This window comes from Mercenaria mercenaria, chromosome 13, assembly GCF_021730395.1.
Source record: "Mercenaria mercenaria strain notata chromosome 13, MADL_Memer_1, whole genome shotgun sequence".
Taxonomy (NCBI): Eukaryota; Metazoa; Mollusca; class Bivalvia; order Venerida; family Veneridae; genus Mercenaria; species Mercenaria mercenaria.
In genome coordinates this window covers 74,805,096-74,825,541 of record NC_069373.1, presented here as the reverse complement: position 1 = coordinate 74,825,541, position 20,446 = coordinate 74,805,096, and the positions used below count along the sequence as shown (strand labels likewise).

General features: G+C 34.0%; 1 protein-coding gene across 14 annotated transcripts in view; it reads right to left on the bottom strand.

Moving 5' to 3' along the window:
- LOC123528687 (dystroglycan 1-like) overlaps window positions 1-20,446 on the bottom strand; it is a 119,648-nt gene that overhangs the window by 6,900 nt on the left and 92,302 nt on the right. For all 14 annotated transcript variants that reach the window (XR_008366870.1, XR_008366871.1, XM_045308605.2 and 11 more), the window contains one exon: window positions 15,370-15,865. Coding sequence is in view for 12 of the 14 variants with exons in the window: in XM_045308605.2 (XP_045164540.2) it covers window positions 15,370-15,639 (270 nt within the window). In the remaining 2 variants the exon portion in view is untranslated. The remainder of the gene's footprint in view (window positions 1-15,369; window positions 15,866-20,446) is intronic.

The window sequence follows — 20,446 nt, the reverse complement described above, 5'->3', positions numbered from 1 at the left end:
CCACTCTCTAACAATCTGAACATATTAAATAATGGTTACAGCAAAATCTAATATCAATTATCTCATATCTAGAATATATTCCAATTAACAGCACATGTTTTTAATACATATCCAGAATTTATTTCAATCAAAGGCACTCCATTTTCAACTTCATAAATTTATGTTTTGAATAAAACAAGAAAGAACAAAAACATTAATCAAATTATATTTAATGATTTGATTTTCTCATCTCAAGTGGGTAAAAATTATATCATACAGTGCAAATTTACATTGCACATAATGATAATGTTCATTTTTTCACGATTTAGTCTGCTTTATGAATGGGCATGTCATAATCCTAGTATGATACCCATCTATCAATCTTCACCTAGTTCATTCCAAATTGTTTCTCAGGAAAGAACATTCTTTTACAATTACTTACACTTAATGTACTTAATGTCATGCAATTTGATTTTTTCCAGATTTTAATGTTATTAATATCTGTTGCAACTGGAATAAAGTATTTTTCTCACTCTGGTTTCATATAAAACATATTATTTTCTTTCCCCATTCAATATGGACTTAACACCACACATATGGAATTGCTTTAAAAGAAAGGTCATATGATGAAACTTTGGGCAAAAAAATGTGAAGAGGGTGATAAAACCACTTGATTTCAATTGTAAATCCAATTAGGTAAATATACATACATATATTCAGTATCTAAAACAAATTTTGTGTCATGAAAAATTCACATTTTTTGCTGATCTATTGCTCAACATTTGCAGTATATCTACAGCTGCCAACTAGTAAGCTTTATAAAATTCAAACTACCTTAATTCTTTTTGTTTTAACTACAGATATGATGGAAAAGAACAAAACTCTCATTTTTTTTGTCTTGTATAAAATTTTTGCTAGCAATCTCAAAATGCTGCTTACTAAATTGTAACTAATTTACTTAATACTTAACTACTATCTATTCATGTTTACATATTTTTCTTATTTATTTTGACAAAACTATTCTGGCAGCAGAACTGGCTGATCACACTAAAAGCAAGCTTGACATATGGCTCAGAACATATGGAGATGGAATCAGACATTGTTGAAATGCACTGTCATTTATGATACAATATAGAGACCAAAAAGATACTAAAAAAATTCAGAATATGTAAACACTTAAAAAAATGAAAGGAAAAATTTCTGTTGCACCAGGCTGAGAATTTAGACACTGCTGATAAACAACAGCCCAGAAACATGTCAGTTTTTTTTTTTTATTTTTGACTGACAAGAAATTTGTTGTTTTTTCTTAAGCTTGAACATTTGGCATTTTTGTTCGGCCATGAATGTGTCAGTCCAGCATGTTGGACAAGCATGTTTTAGCAGGTAGCATTACAGGAAATTGACCCTTCCAACATGTAGTTGTCAGGGATGGCTTGTTCCATTTAATGAGTTTGGGCAAATGAGTTCAACTGATGTGAAATTTCAACAGCGTGTATTAAATCAGCTTTTTTTCTGCTTTTGGCCTGTAATCAAGTACTTAAAATCTGTCCTTAAAGTTCTGGCATATACATATCCATTTAACTCAAAAGTCTGCTTTTTTTAAGTTTCAACATTAAATTTAAAGGAGCATGTTGAGTTAGCAGAAATGGACAATAAGCTTATCACTAACAAAACCTGTCTTAACCAGCACCCACTAATTCAAAGACAGGTGTTGTACAAGAGAGGTTGTCAGTTAAGAGAGGTTGTTGGATAAAAGAAGATATCTTAACATTAGAAGGAGCTCTATTATGTTTGGTAGTATCACTGAATAATGATTTAACCTGAAGGGCCTGTGCACATCAGGTATAACAGGTGTCCTTACCTGCAGGTTATTTCATTTTATAAGAATGCAAAAGAAAATGCTGGGACCATAGAAATTTGTTGGATTAAGGTCCTCAAAACTTCAGTTACATTTTAAGAAGTTTCCTTGTATCTCTCATAGGTCACTTTCTCCTTCTCTAATACTTCCCCTATGTTAAAAATTCTGACAATGTGAAAATAGAAATGACAGTCATGATGGGCGGCCATGTTTACATTTCTCCTGAGTATACATTAAACAAAACAGAAAATAATATTTATTCCCACAAAGTCAATATAATACAGTATTATGTAGTTATGAAATGCTGTAAATATTTATATGAAACTAGACAATTGCAAATTCTCTGGACAACTTTTTGTTTGTAATTTTTCCATGTCATTACATGTCTGCTTCAACTAACTGCCAGCACAAAACTTATTTTCTGAATACCACAGTCCTCTATGATCTATGCATTTGCTTGAATAACATGAACCCTTGTCTGAATATTTCTGAACAATTTTGGAGCAACTGTCTGAATATTTGTTGAACTATTTTGAAATGTTGTTGAATATTTCTACATTTGTTCTGAAAAACAACCCTTAGTATAGAACTTGGAAAATTTTACCACTGTTCTACTGCTCCCTTCTCCTACAACTAGAAATAAACTATCTTTTTTATCTGAACTGGAATTTCAATTGGTGAAAAGAATCCTCAAACTAAGTTAAAACCCAGAAAATCAAGTAGAAAGTAAAGTTAAAATTATCTGACTAGCAGACAGAAAAAAATAGTCCAGGAATAAGAAAATGTCAGACATGATGAGGGCTTACTCCACCCACTATAAACATTGAGTCACAGATAAATGTATCATAACATTAAATAGCATTGTAATGATTCTGTTGAGTAACGAGACCTGATATCTACCTATCAGAATAAGTAAAACTGTAAAAAAAACTTTACATGACTCAACTAAAATGACATTTAGGAGTTGGTTCACTGGAAGCATTTAGAATAATATTCAAGAAATGCTACCAGGCTGTGGCACCCATTCACATCAAATTGAAACTGCCAGATTTTCATCTCTGGGGTAGGGAGAGGGTACAAAATTTTTTGTGGCCAGGAAAAAATGGGCACAATCCACTTTCTCCATTCAAATTAATCTTTGCATCTAAGAATAAAGTTACAGAAACACCTGAAACAACTGTGACAATTTCTCCCTTTTATGTGGATCTGCTAAAATTTCTCTGAAACCAAAGCTCTCTAACGAAGAAATAATTCAGATTCAGCAAAAATAAAAGGTTTTTACTCTGTCAGTTTGCATGAGAAAAGTTGCGCTAGTTTGCATAGCTGTACAATGACCCATTACCATGTGAATTGTTTTCTGTAACATGAACCCTGATAAACCCATGCATGCCAGTGCATGATGCTGATAAGGCACAGCCAACAAGTTTTTACACACTCAAGATTTTCTCCTCTCAGATAGCAGCGAGAAATTCTATAGCAAAGAATTCTTGTCTTAAATTTATATCTTACTGGTAGAAATTTAATAATTCTCCTCAATGTCTAACGACTCAAACTGATGAAATTCTTAAGCCTCTAGGAAAACTTAACAAATTTTCACCCTCTTTTTATCAATTTTCAGTATAAATTTTGAACGATACAAGAACATCCTTTCTCTGAAATGATATTTTATCAACCTCTGATTGTTTTTGCTATTTCATAATGTTAAATCATTTACTTCAGATTCCCATGAATCACTCAAAAAAAAAGTGATCCCCATATAGCATAATTATCTGACATGTAACAACATTTCACATGATAAAGATTTTTTTCTTCTCTGATTTATCGATTCCAGGAAGAAACTTGCATTCCTATAAATATATGGTTTCACATGCAAAAACTCCTGAAACAGGATGGGTTCACAGAATTTTCTGCAACAGATTTAACACCATTTTGCTATAATGTGAACCAGTCATTCTAGATTTCTGTATTTAGCTGGTGCAGTCAAAACTTCTTCTCTAAGGGTAACTGACAACTTCCCCACTTGAATCAGAGGTGGAGGTTCAACTGAGTCCACCAATATTATCTTTGGAGAAGATTGGCCTTGAACTACAATCCAATTTATGACTTCTCATTTTATGTGCATATGTATTTTGGTTAAGCATTTTTTTCAACAATTTTTCACTCATATAAATGATGGTTGAAGTCTACTTGTAGCAATGAACACAATGCCCAACTTTATAGTGTTGCATCACTGGAATATCAAGCCGTAGACACTTAACATGATACCCCACCCAGTCACAATATACTGACACCGTGCTGACCAGTCCTTAGAACTATCCTCTTAATGCTGTCTCAAGTTATAGTCCTGTGCTCTACCTACTGAACTAATCTGCTGAGATTTTTACCATAAAACTGCAAAATGTCAATGACCACAAACAGTACCTATTTTGATCAAACTTACTTTTATGCATGTTGTTGTTTTATTGCCACAGCTCTACCAACAACAGCTATCGGAGGACAGCAATGCTCGAGCATTCAAAAGCCAAAACACTCAAAAGAAGTTAAAATAATGAAAACATTGACAAACACAAGTATAAAAGGGGCAACAACTTCTAGTCATAGAACTTTCCCCTCCTCTGAGACTGATTCTAAATTAAATAACAGATAAGAAAGTTGAAAAGGGGGCATAACTTTTCAAAAAGAAAAACAAGAATTATGGGACCTGTGCTGTTACTTAGATACCTGAACTTACAAACAAAACAAAACCAAACCAAAAAAAGCTAAATCAAAAAGGGGCATAACTTTGTAAAAAGCAAAACATAGTTAAGGAACTTGTGCAACACACAAAAGTAATCTGACTCGTGCTTAACATGTGTGTAAAGTTTCATTAAGTTCTTCTATTTTTGACGTAAAGAAATATCAAAACACAAATAATTGAAGTAATATGGTCTTTTCTGTCATATTAAGTTTATAATCTATTTGTTATGTTTCTACAAAGTTATCTAAATTCTCAATTTCCTTTCAATTTTCAACTTTAATGAAGATGTATATTAAACTTCTGTGTCAAAATTTTTTGCACTAAAGCTTCTCATTGTGTTAAATTGGAAAGTTTACCCAGGAGAAATAATAAAATTAAAACTGCATAGTGTTGTTACGAAGCATTCGTCACTTCTGACATTTTCACTCAAAGAACAGAGACAGAATTTAGACAGTGAAAGAAAAATGGAAGTTCAGCAATTTGAAATGGTTTTTTTTCTTCTGTTTCTGAAATTTATGATTAAGTATGCTCATTAAAAATGTGTTGTGTATTTTTGTTTTGTGTGTTTTTAATTTGCCATCTAAAATATATCAGTTTACATATAAGGAGACTCTAATCTGATGTCTGAAATAACAATAACACTCCTAGAATTATCCAACAAATTTTGTTTGCTCAAACTCATATGAGCCGTGCCATGAGAAAACCAACATAGTGGGTATGCGACCAGCATGGAACCAGACCAGCCTGCGCATTCCGCGCAGTCTGGTCAGGCTCCATGCTGTTTGCTTTTAAAGCCTATTGGAATTGGAGAAACTGTAAGCGAACAGCATGGATCCTGACCAGATTGCGCGGATGCGCAGGCTGGTCTGGATCCATGCTGGTCGCATACCCACTATGTTGGTTTTCCCATGGCACGGCTCATATAATTCAGACACCACCCTTTATTCAAACTCGTCACAAGGTCCCGGAAAAATCCCTATGTATTGTAATTTGTCCAGTGGCTCAAACTGCCAATAACTCAAACAAATTTTGTCAGTCCCGAAGTGGTTGAGCGAACAAAGTTCTACTGTATAAGAGGATTTGGGCCCGGTTATTGTTGCCAGGGTGGCTGGTAGTGGGTGTATTGCTGGTTAAAATCCTGGTGTGAAGTCAGCTTTACCAGGAAATTACATCATCTAATAGCCACTTTCTAAGGACAACATCCATGCTTTACAGCCTATTTAAGGCGGCACAACCCTATGTGACACTAAAGAAAATTTTTGTAAAATAAAGTTGTTGTACTAAGATTGGAACCGGACAAGAAAAACTATAATATAATGTGATCCATTAATATAGTAACCAGCAAGAAACATGACATGCTAACACGATTAACAACATGTAGGATCAAAGAACTGTAGTGTTCCTATATAATAGACATTGTTCCCGTGGAGATTATATAGTGTTTTTTTTAAAGATAAGACAGGTTTTTTTGGCTTCCTATATTGCACTCCTTTTTATCTTGGCACTAGATTCTACTATCATACACAGTGATACATGAAAAACATGCTGAAAACGCCTGCTTTATTCAACAAAATTTATGAATACATCTTGTGTGATCTATTGCAAGATTGAAACTTTTTAGTTTTCCCAATGCTCTAGTCATTTTTTACATCCTTTTTTTCACAGAGTCAGTTTAAATATTATTTTTCCTAAAATATATCACTGATGACTACAATGTCACTCAAATTTTTTTTTAGACTAGAAATGTGTCACCGACATGCATACCCCCGCAACAAGAGAAAGGTCACAGGCATGGTACTGCTCACAAACTAAAAGACCATTGACCCTATTTATTTACAAAAAAATAACAGTGAAGGAAAACCAGAAAATTTAGTATTCTGTATATGTAGTGAAAGGGGGCCTCCGTGGCAAAGTGGTTACGGTTGCTGACTTCAAATCACTTGCCCTCCATCGCTGTTGGTTCGAGCCCCACTCGGGGCGTTGAATTCTTCATGTTGGGAAGCCATCCAGCTGGCTTACTGAAGGTTGGTGGTTCTACCCAGGTGCCCGCTCCTGATGAAATAATGCACGGAGGGGCATCTGGGGTCTTCCTCCACAATCAAAGCTGGAAAGTCGTCGCCATATGACCTATAATTGTGTCGGTGCGACGTTAAACCCAACAAAATAAATAAATATGTAGTGAAAATTGGCTTAGTTCAACCAAGGACTGTGACCATGACCTTTGAGCTAGTGAAATGGTTTTTAGCATGACACATTGTCTATCCATGCTTATCATTTGTGTCAAATTATTTTGAAATCGGACCATGCATGTCATCAAAGTTATTGACTGGACACGAGACCACATTATCAGTATATATGTAGTGAAAATTGGCTAAGTTCAATCAAGGACTGTGACCTTGGCCTTTGAGCTAGTGAAATGGTTTTGCGCATGACACATTGTCTATCCATGCTTATCATTTGTGTGAAATTATGCTGAAATCAGACCATGCATGTCAAAGTTATGGCCTGGACACGAACACCACCCTTTCCCGAACACACAAACAGGGGTAACACTATATGCCCCCTCTCCCCATTTCATGGCGGGGGCATAAAAATGAGTCTAGCTGCAGGAGTTATCACCCCTTATTTTTGCCTACACAAAACTGGTGACATTTGTGTATCACTTTCATAATATAATACAACCAAAGATTAGGGCACACATAATACTGACTGGGGTTGGATAGAATTTAAGCAACTACCTCCTATTATCTGAAATTTCCCATAAGATGTATCAAGGCTTTATTTACATATCAGAGGGTACCATACCAAATTCAATCCATAAACTTATACTGCACCTTTATTTTTATTATGTTAACATAACTTTACATAATAATAATTCTGTATAAAAACAAAATTTGCACTAAATTTTAATACACCCACATAAAATATAATACGAAGTTACTAAAAAATCTGCTCAAGAATGTGATTAATAAATGCGTCGACAAAAAATTTTGACATAACTATGTCATACGATTTTCTTTACACTCTAAATAGGACATTTTTCCCTTAGCCATTTAATAAAGTTTATCTATGACAGCGATCTGGACAGTTAAGTTATGAATAATTATACGAAATTCATCACAGCTATTATTCCCTTAACGCTCGACAGTTTTCCTATACGCTACTTTAATCATAACGATACTTAGTAACGAATCAGCAACCTTTACATTCTGAAAAATTGGGCTGTTTCAACAAAAAAGTATGATAAAGCATTATATCTTAACCATCTTTAGTCTAAAAGTGAGATACATTGACAAATGTGGAAAAAAAACACTACGAAAAAAAACACTACTATAAATTTATAATAAGATACGACTTTGTTGCGTTTAGGTGACGATTATTATTCTAGTCTGATTTTACCATTTTTTCACATTTGTGAAAAATTTATCTTCTTAGATTTTATCAATATTTGACGGAAGTTCAGTAAACTGTTGTTGCTTATACCTCCATTAATATATTTCAATTATTACTTTTTTATATTCTTTTATCTCCCAAGTATGAACAGTTGCTTGAAGTAAATAATAACGAGATGACATAAATAACTTAAGCAAAAAAGTGAATTTGTGAAACCTAAAAAATATATAATTCATGTCAAACCCACAAAAAAAGTACATCAAAATCATTAATTTCTTTAATATCCTCTCATTTTTTTTTTTTTTTCAAATTTCTAAATCATTTTTTTTACCTTTTTAACTTTATCTTTTCGGTTCTATTCTCTACTGCACATGTAAATAATACATTTTTTATCATAATTAAACTGCTGTAAAATGATACAGATATCTTTATTACAAAATAACTTTAAAAACTCGGACATAAAACCAGCACAAAACACCTAAAATACCAGATTTCAGCAAAACTGTAAGTACTAACACGTTATCATCAGAGAGGGAAATTGAGACTTTTACTGCACTTTTATTGTACACAATGTGAATAATAGATAGTTGTACTGATAGCCCCAGATTGTTCAGCAATAAAACATAATTTAATTAAGTTGTCCCACTAGATGTTATGACCCTGAATGTGAACTAGAAATATCTTAGCTTTAAAGTGTGGTCAAGGCTGACAGAGGGCAATAATACAGTGCGACCTCTCTACAGCGGTTACCATCGGAAAAACTGAATAGTGTTTGTTGTGAAGAGGTTGTTGCCTTCAGGAGGTAAATGTACCAAGAATTCTGTCTAAATGTAAGTAACATGTCAGTGGAGGTAAATGTACCAAGAATTATGTCTAAATGTATGGAGGTAAATGTACCAAGAATTCTGTCTAAATGTAAGTAACATGTCAGTGGAGGTAAATGTACCAAGAATTATGTCTAAATGTATGGAGGTAAATGTACCAAGAATTCTGTCTAAATGTAAGTAACATGTCAGTGGAGGTAAATGTACCAAGATTCCTGTCTAATGGGAAGGGAGATGGCTGTGGATGTAAATGTTCCAAGATTCCTGTCTAATGGGAAGGGAGATGGCTATGGATGTAAATGTTCCAAAATTCCTGTCTAATGGGAAGAGAGATGGCTGTGATCGATGTAAATGTACTGTGTCTCAATATGGGAAGGTCTTTGCTCTTCATAGATGTCATTAAAACAGAAGTTGTACTGTACACAGTCATAAACCAATGAGGATATAAGGGCTAAGAGTAAGTCTACTTGGCTTTTGCTGTTCAATCTTGCCTCCTGACAGAACACAATGTTAGAGGCATAGATACTAGATATTTTCATAGAACAGGAAGAAACTCAGAAAGAAAGCAAGATGGCAAGATGATAACCTATAATGGGATGACTTGACATGAAACATGATATCTTTAAGATGCTGCGATGTTTCCTTCTAAAAGAGAAGTCAATCAGCTACAATCTGTGGACACTTTCTTCATTATGAAGCCATATTAACTTTAATGGAGGGGACAAAGAAATCAATTGCTTTACAAAGACATAACCAAACGCTGAACAGGAAACAAGTTTGTGATACATATGTCAGTTAGTGCTCTTGCCTATGACCTTGGAGGTACAGACCTGACTTGTGCATGCACACCATCACATCTACGGTTCTTTCCATTGTTTAAAATTACCATAGACACATACAGATTGAGAGTGTAGGCATAGACTTTAGGGGCATATATAAAACCACTAAAACTGGACACAAAAACACTAAAACTATGTAGGCTGATCCAAGGGCATGCTCCTGAAAAGACTGGACTACTTTTCTCATGCCTCATCACCAGGTAGTTGCTTCAAGTGTGCCTCACTGCTCTATCCCAAACAATGTAATCTTGGAAATGTATTTTTTGAATAATCGAGCCAAACCCAAGATACTTAAAAAAGAAGCAGACAGTTTCCATTGTTCCAGATAATGTTAATGGTTTATGTTATTGTGGCATGAACTTGACTGGCATCACACAATAGGATACATTTAGGTCTTGTACAAGGTCTGATAACACCAATCAAATCTTTATCCAGCTGCCAAATGTCTTCTACACTTCCACTTATCTTCTCCTCTCTTTCTCTCTCTACCAACAGTTTAACTGCAAAACTATTGTATTGACATTAGATATATAGAAAGAAATAAAACAGTTATTTAAGCAACTGGTACTTGAGTTCTAAGATAGAGCTTATTAACAAAGACAAAATAATCATTTTATAATGTAATGTTGTTTTAATGAATACCCATTGTTTGTTTTATTTTTTTCTTTGCCATCTGAAGTAGGTTGAACTGGTAACTTGGATGGCATGGGTACGAGTACTTTTGGTGGTGGAAGGTCAAGGTCACGTGTCCAAAATCCCTTAATGCAGTGTAACAACTGAACAGGAGTGCATAAAACAGCTTTACATATTGTGCATAGTTAAAGCAAGTTGAATGACCATCATATAAATGGCAATCAGCAATTTCCATGTGATTAAGCATTCTTGTCAGGCCATTTGGCATTGTTTGGATATAAATTAGCTCAATATCATTACAGGTTTACTTCTGGTTACTAACGAACATGTTTCATGATGGTGCAGACAAAACTTAACTTCTGATTAACTGCTATACTGACTATAATAAAAAAAATTCCATCAAATATCTGAAGAATACTTCCATTTTTCAATGTTGCATTACATTAACCATAACACTTCTACCCTAAAATCTTGAAAATGGTAATACTATACAATCTTTCAAAGAAATCGTAAGCCGCACACAATGCTTAATTTGTTAGAAAGAAAAAGGAATGGATAGATTCTCAGATATATCATTGTGGATTCAAACAAATGAAGACAGTTGTTGCTTTCTCAGCAGTGTAATTTTGTGTTAATTATCTAACCTGACAACCAGCCTACAGCCAAAAAACAACAAAAGATCTGAGGAATTCTGGGTAAAATTATGGGTGTGTACCAGTCAACAGTTCAACTTCCTGTAAACTTCATCAAATGGAACTAGAACAGTCAATCATCACATTTCCTGACAAGAACTGTCACATGCTGAATGATAAAACTGTTCATTCAATGAAAATTGTTGGTTTTTCATGGACAACTCAGAGGTCATCAGGATTTTTATTCCATTTTCCCCTAGTCTCTTCCAACAGTATTTAATTGCAAATACCGTATTGATTGGATATTGGCGAGTAAATGTAAAGTCCATTAATTTTAGCACTGGAAATGGTCGAAATAGATATTCAAGCGAATATAATCATTTATAATGAATTTTTTATATACCCATTGTTTTTATTTTTCCGCCATAAATAGTTTGAACTGGTAATTGATGCCGGGTACAGACTTTTGAGTGGTGGAAGTCACAGGTTCTATCGTTCCAAACCGTTTCAGTGTACCAACTAGAGTAGCGTAACAGATTTACATTGCAAGTAAGCGGCATTAATTGACCACTAATTGGCAATCAGATTTCTGTATTAGCATTCTTTTCAGGCAATTTGGATTGTTTGGCATATAAATTAGCTTCAATTATTACAGGTTTACTTCTGGTTACTAAGAACAGCATGATTAACAAAATACTTTTGATTATGTTCTGACTATAATAAAAAAATTCCATAAATAAAAAATTATTTTCAAGTTTTACTTACCATAAGACTTATATAAACCTAAAATCTTGAGAATGTAATATTTATCCCAATCCAAGACATGTCAAGGGCGCAACAATGCAAAGTTAGAAACAAACAGGATGATATTCTCAATAATCATTTGAATTAAACACAATTTTAACAGTTGTATGCTTTTACAGTGTAATTTTTATTGAAACTAAACCGCTATAGCAAAAACCCAAATGATTCTGATATTCCTGTTATTGTGTTCAGTAACAGTTGCAACTTGAAACTTTCGAGAAGCTAAACGGTCAATAAATTGCCGACAAGAAACTGTTGCTGAATGATTACTGTCTTTATAGTTCGGATTTTTCATGGCACAGAGGTCATCAGATTTAGTGTCACTATACCACGCAAACGGTTGTAAATATACACTTAGCCAGCTGCTGTCTCAGCATTGTTGTAAGCAAAAGCAGTAACCTAAGTAGATCCACCATCATTCCATCAATATCATGCTAGCTGGATCCCTAACAACAATTCATCCCTGGCAAGGGTTGAACCAAAATATCTATGAAAGAGTAATGCTTTGAAGGTAAGTGGTCACAGACGCTTGGCTATTAAAATCAGGCCCTCACCAATTACTGGTGGTTATGTCAATGCACACAATAAAGCTTATTTTACTCTAAGCTACATGAAAACAAGTAGAAGTAGAAAATCTTTCAATATCCAAAATTAGACATGTTCAAATCATATTTCAGTTTTCACAAAAATTGGTCACAGTCTGCTTCTTTTATCCCAAAGCATGCTCTCACTGGGATTTCACTGGGACCTTGGAACTTTAAAACATTACACTGTGGCTTCAATACTTTTTAGCCTTTCCCATGCTGGACACGACTGATTCTGCCTTTGCGACCACAGGTGCTAGATACAACCAAATATTTTACTTAATAGACCTATATACGTATATAATAGACTTTTATATACATATATAGGTCTATTAAGTAAAATATTTGGTTATGTGTCTAGCACCTGTGTTTGTGACCAGTGTAGATCGATGATCTGCACTGTTCACATTCAGCCGGTATCTTTTTGGTAAGCACCCCTTTTACCAGTTAAGAGTACTGTCCAAATTGGAAGATGGACAAGTTCATTATAGAAATTTAGCAAGGTAAGGGTTAGAGTTGATAAACAGACAATGAAATGGCTGCCCAAGCCTGATACAATGTCTAGTCCAGGTGGAAAATCAAACAGAACAAACATTCTCTTGAAGCCTCTAAAATACCACTTCAGCCAACAAAATACAGACACTGGCAGAGAAAGCCATCAAGACAATATTTACAGCTTAGGAGAAGATTATCTTTGGGATTAATAGATATCACCTGTCTACTCAATTTCACTGTTACAGATCATTCGGACTGGTCAATTAGCATAGATTATCACCCTAGGGAGGATCCTTCTTTGTTTCCTGCCATTCGTTGTTGTTATTAATAAAGTTTGTGTTTTTCTGAAATCATTGCAGTTCAGTTATGAAAGGCTGATATGACATCAAATCCAAATGAATAATGGACATGGAGGGAATCTGGGACAAGACCAAGATGGATTATAATATCACAATAGGCTCCAAAGATATAAAACTAAGATTGGAGACCAGACTCTTAATATATCTTTGCCATTGATCAATTTAAAATTTTAGTCAGAAACAGCCAATCAGATGTCTTAGATTTCAGACTGGTCACCAAGCTCAGTTGTATGGGTTCTCAGGATTCACATAGCTCATCCATGAACTTACATTTAACTTATAACATCCTGGGCCCTCTCATAGCATTTTCTTAAACACCCTATTGCTCTATTTGTCTAGGTAAGTAGCAAATATAATATCAACATTGTAGGCAAAATATCTTCCCTTTATCAAAATAATGTAATTATACCTCTAAATTTACATAAAATGCCATAAAAAAGACTGTAAGTGCAAAATATCGAATTTTATTTTCAAATAAATTGTCAAGTACATTTACCATTACATTCTTTTATAACTTTTTTATTTGCTGAAGCGAATTTTCAAAAGTATAATTTTTCGACAAAAGTGCTTCACTGTCATTACAAATATGCATTTAGATCTCATTTTTCCCTAAATGACATCCGAAAATGTGTGTAAATTCTCACATACAATGCTTATCTCCATGTTATATACCTTATAAAATTACTATCTTTGTGTAACTGGAGTGCGCTTACATGCAATCTGCTATTAAAATGACGAAATAAAATACAAAGAAGCACTTTGATTTATTTTTATGACGTCTTACTTTGTCTTCTAACTTTCCAATTTTATTTGTTGACATTAAAATGAGCATACCTTATTCTTTTACGTCCATACACATACAGTCATTTTGCAACAGTCTACTGTTTATACCATATTTGAGTAAGATTATTATATACCGGTACTTTTAAAAACAATTTCTTAAATAAGTCCTAAAATGCGAAACAGGTTAAATGCTAGAAAAAGGCTGTCTCTTTTGTTACACAATTCTGGTGTTAGTGAAATCATTAATATTTGAAGGGATTCTCTTTTTTTTGTGAATTTCATGGTTATGCCATTCTGCAAAATATAACAGACCAATTTACCTTATCCTTAAAATCTAAATCTGCAAATTCATGTCCTCACGGGGAAACAGATAGAGCCGGGGAAACAGCTAGAGCCAGGGAAACAGCTAGAGCCGTCTTGGTGGAAACCACAGAATTTTGTGCAATTTCATAAAGACTTGAACTAAGTCTTGTGGATTTCAAATTTTAACAGATCTCAGAAATATATTCTCATTTCTTCGATAATATTCCACTTTGTAGCCCTATAAAATTCTTCTCACCACTGCAATCTGTGGTTTGATCTCCTACAATGAATACCACATCACACAGGGGCAGGTGATTGCCTCCCGGCTGAGCAGAAATGTGAGAAATATTTCAATTTTACTAAAACATTTTTTTCTGAAATACCTGGCAAGCCTTAATAATTGAACAGACTCAAAGTCAATGAAAAGTCGAGCTTAGAAAGTTTCCAGTGATTACAAGATTTATTTTCAGTATAAAGAACTTATTCCTAATCAAAGCAATTGCTTGTACTGGAAGGGTTATTTTCAGTAGACAGATCTTATCCTGACCAAGCCAACTGTTCGTACTGAAGGGGTTTCCACTTTTCTGAGGTTCCTGCCACATCATGTTTATTAACCTTTAGCCTGCTGGCGGCAAGTAATTCTGCCTTTGCAACCAGTGCAGACCAAGATCAGCCTGCATGATCACGGTCTGCACTGTTCTCTATTCTGTCAGTACATTTTCAGGGAACACCCCTTCAAATTATAAATGATATTGATCCAAATGAATGATGGACCAGTCCATTTTAGAAATTTAGCAGGGTAAAGGTTAATAATGGGAGTGTTTTGGGGTTGAAGTATTGGCATATTTGAGCAATCATGGTTTCTCTCTGGCACCCACTAATCAGATCCAGTGGGAACCAGCTATTACCCTTTATCCTGAAAATCGGCTATTTATTTCATATCTATCTGGTTATATCTTAAATGCAAAGATAGTCAACAATTAATAGCTACTCAAGACTTCAAGAGAATCATTAATCAAGACTTCCAGCAATTTCTGACAATCTCGGAGACAATCATTTTTTTCCTAGCTGATGATGTTTGTATTCATAATGAATAATTTCGGAATCAATTCCATAAAAATCATTAACAAAATTTAGTATACTTACATTATAATGAACTATATTTCCCTGAAATGCATCGCTTGGTATTGTGTAAGTAAACAACTTCCCAACATAAGCGGTTGTGTCTGCTATACCCCATAATAACGTCAATGGTTCGCTGGCAGGAATTTTCATTTCAAACGCATTGTCTTTATTTGGCATTACCGAAGGAAGGCAACAATAAAGTGTCACTAGCACCAAAATACCCATTTTGTTTAATCCGAAACCCATTGTCTTGAATTTGTCGCAACAATTTCTCGTAGATTCTGTGATCATACTCCGTTTATATTTCCTACTTCCTATATTGCCTGCTTCATACTAATCCGATTCAAGCTCAGTAAAATCTCATTTAACAAATTTCGCAAACAATTCAAAAGTTCCTTCACACCATAAAATCTTGAAGAGTACTGAATTATATTTCCCAAGTGGTTCACACTTCTTTTGCTTGTCACATTGGATATTCAAGCTTGGCTCCTATAGGTTCAGAAAAGTTTCTCAAACTCTGAAAATAGATAATTGACGTAATTAGGTAATAGATTATTGCAGTAATAAAACCAAATTAGAAGATTATATAGGGAAATAAACTGTACTTGTGTTCTGTAACAAGTTTAAGAAACTGATACAGTATCTGACTGGAATTTAACAAACAAGATAAACTTGATATAAACACACATCAAAATTGAAATATCTGTATTATTTTCACTTCTCTTTCAGTTCTGTGGGTATGATCAATCTAGAAATTGCTAATATTTACACTAAAGCATCCCTTTATTAGCATTTTAGCGTTTCCTTCTAGCTACCTAAGTCCTAAAAACAATGAGAAGATCTAACTACCTTAGTCCTACTGCAATGAGAAGATCTTGTTACCCAAGTCCTACCACAATGAGAAGGTCTTGTTATGCAAGTCCTACCACAATGAGAAGATCTTGCTATCTAAGTCCTACCACAATGATAAGATGTAGCTGCCTAACTCTACTGCAATGAGAAGATCTAACTACCAAAGTCCTACCACTATGAGAAGATCTTATTACCCAAGTTCTACCACAATGAGAAGATCTTGCTATCTAAGTCCTACCACAATGAGAAGATCTTGTTACCCAAGTCCTACCACAATGAGTATATCTGACTACCAAAGTCCTACTGCAATGAGAAGATCTAACTACCCATTTCCTACCACAATGAGAAGATCTAGCTACTCAACTTCTACCACAATGAGAAGATCTTGCTACGTAAGTCCTACCGCAATGAGAAGATCTAATTACCCAAGTCCTACCACAATGAGAAGATCTTGCTATCTAAGTCCTACCACAATGAGAAGATCTTGTTACCAAAGTGCTACCACAGTGAGAAGATCCTACCACAATGAGAAGATCTTGTTACCGAAGTGCTACCACAATGAGAAGATCTTGCTATCTAAGTCCTAAACCACAATGAGAAGATCTTGTTACCAAAGTGCTACCACAATGAGAAGATCTTGCTACCTAAGTCCTACCGCAATGAGGTGACCACAATGATAAGATCTTGTTACCAAAGTGCTACCACAATGAGAAGATCTTGCTATCTAAGTCCTACCACAATGAGACCATCTACCTACATAAGTCCTACCACAATGAGAAGATCTTACTACTTAAGTCCTACCACAATGAGAAGATCTTGCTATCTAAGTCCTACCACAATGAGATGATCTACCTACTTAAGACCTACCACAATGAGAAGATCTTACTACTTAAGTCCTACTACAATGAGAAGATCTACCTACTTAAGTCCTATGGCACTGAGAAGATCTAGCTTTCAATCATTTGCCAACCAAGTGGGTGCACATGATTTTTCATCTTAAGTCATTGCACCGTAATCAAATATTTTTGCAACTCTTCAATGTGGAGGTTTGAAATTCCCTCAGGCCAATCAGAGTGTTTGTTTTCATGCAGAATTCTAATGAATATCATAACATTAAAGCAATCTTGAATATTAATTTAGTGATAAAAACTTTGATTCAAGTAATCATTATACACATTACAGGCATCATTATTAATTGTATTAAAGCCGAAAATAATGACATGCATTCACATTTTGTCAGAAAAAAACAGGCAAGTTTACAGTTCATGCTTATAGTAATAAAATTCAAAGTTTCACATAAAAGAAGGTTTGTTTGTTCATTCTGTTATAAAGAAAGGCTTATCAGGCAGTGTGGCAGGCTAGGTTACTGTAAAATACAGCATTATGTCATCAACAACAGCCTAGTTCTCATCTTCACTTCAACTTAACTATAATTCATGGCTTTTTCATGTTTTTTTTTATGTTTTTGCATTAAAATTATGATGGAAAAGGGATTTAAAAGTACTTCAATTACTGAAATATTGGTCTATCTTCCCTATAAACTTATAATTATATAGAATTTTTCGCATTTTCATCAATTTAGACTTTCAGTATCACAATAATTATCAGGTAGTCAAGGATGGATCCTTATCTACAAAGGTACAAATTTAAAGGAACCAAATTACGAAAAGCGTAATAAACCTGAAACATAAAGGTACCATATTTTGCCATTATTAATGTCCCATAAGGAAAAAAATAAAACAACAGTTGCATTTTTTCTAAAAATTCTCTTAGGCACCACAATTATTATTGGGATGGTAGGAAACACTGATAATATTTAGATTGATCATGTATTTATAAAATCATCTCTATTTTATTTATCTGTCTATTTATTATTCATAATATATAGTCATTGCTGAAATGTTGGATGTTCTGTGTGGGCTAATGTTGTTTCGCTCCTTCTTCCAGTAGACCAGATCATAAGGGCAACAATGCATTAATTCAATGTAAAGATGTGAAGATATGATGTGTAGGCACAGTAATATGTAGCATACTCAAAAAAACATGATACGAAAATGCGATATTAATATCACCTCTTCACATCATGAAATTATTACATAACTGCATTGAAACTTGACGTCTTCACGTTGTATTATCACCCTTATAACTAACCTAGAATATAAGGATCAGTGCAAAAACAATGGTCCTAATGGAAGACAGAAAGTAACAGTTACAGGGTAATTATTGCACTTTTGCACTGCGTTTTCACATCATTCTTTCACAAAATATATAGGCCCTCGACCTAAGGAAAAATTATGCTATAATGATGGGAAAGTGCAATATTATTATCATAATTTTGTAATATTGTCCTATGTGGAAGGGATGATAGTGCAATATATACAATACGCTACTATATTATTATCTTTGCACTAAGAAGCTTTCCTCATTTCACTCTAAAACAAAGGGACAATAGTGTGAAAATATCGATCGGAAAACATGATACTTTGAAACCATGATACAGAAGTGCAATGTTAAAACTGTTTCTTTGCATTGTCTTATCTTGTTTTTATATCACATCTATTGCTCTAACCAATCAATAGGGTATTATATCACATCAACTGCCCTAATCAATCTATAGGGTGTTATATCACATCTATTGCCCTAACCAATCTATAGGGTGTTATATCACATCTATTGCCCTAACCAATCTATAGGGTATTATATCACATCTATTGCCCTAGCCAATCTATAAGGGTATAATGTCACATCTATTGCCCTGATCAATCTATAGGGTATTATGTCACATCTATTGCCCTAACCAATCTGTTGGGTGTTATATCACATCTATTGCCCTAACCAATCTATAGGGTGTTATATAACATATATTGCCCTAACCAATCTATAGGGTGTTATATCACATCTATTTCCCTAACCAATCTTTAGGGTATTATATCACATCTATTGCCTTAACCAATCTATAGAGTGTTATATCACATCTATTGCCCTAACCAATCTATAGGGTATTATAGCACATCTGTTGCTCTATCCAATCTATAGAGTGTTATGTCACATCTACTGCCCTAACCAATCTATTGGGTGTTATATCACATCTATTGCCCTAACCAATCTATAGGGTATTATATCACATCTATTGCCCTAACCAATCTATAGGGTATTATGTCACATCTATTGCCCTAACCAATCTATAGGGTATTATGTCACATCTATTGCCATAACCAATCTATAGGGTGTGATATCACATCTATTGCCCTAACCAATCTATAGGGCGAAGAAGCAATACAACTACCAGGCCCTAATGAACCACTGTATAGAAAAGTCATATGAGTTTATGCGCACTTCATAAAAAGCAACTTGGTAAACCATTTAGAAAATAAAATATTCATGTTACAGTACTTAATCCCCCACCAAGAAGTTTAATAATATTCAAATTAATTTCAATCTATTTCTCCTTTTGTGTAATAGCATTTCATTTACAAAATATTAAATAAAGTAAATCATAAGCAAGTGGTATTTAAAAGATTGAAAACAAACTTCATAGAAGCATGATTCTGATATTTTATTCATTTCCCCATTTAATCTTTTTTTTAAAATTAAAACTGCCCTTTTCACTTTCGATTACAAACATTTTGATCTGCAGTTTGTTTTTTTTAAATAACAAATGACATTAATACTTGGGATTAACAGGTAAGAGGCACCGGTGGTCCCAGTCCACAAACTCTGTGAGAATCTAATTATACCACAAGAATGTAAGGAAAACACTTCCAACCCATATCCCCAGGACTTTTAATCCCCCCAATTCAATTTAACCAGTAATATTATTAGGTATTTACATAATTTTATAAAATTTCTGTAAAAAATGGTTCAACAAAACTGCATGATTATATATTAGTTGAAATTTCTTGTAATCCCAATTGTTGTGTAATCAAAAAAGTTTTTTTTTCAAGCTTTTCCTCTCAGAAGTACAGCATATTACTGCATCAAAGATTTCTTAGAACTCACTTTATGAGGGTTGATGACTGCCTTCACATAATTAGTAGAAGAAATCAAAAGAAGATACCAAACACAATTTACTACATCTAATGATGCAACCCTAATTCATTCTCATTTACTCCTCTATCTTTGACATTCTCACATTCCAACAACCAGTCTATCTACTTGTAATTCCATAAAAATTTTGGAACCAGTCCATGATTTTCAAATAAATTGGCCATTTTATCACATTTACTTGAGTCTTGCCTGTAATTCT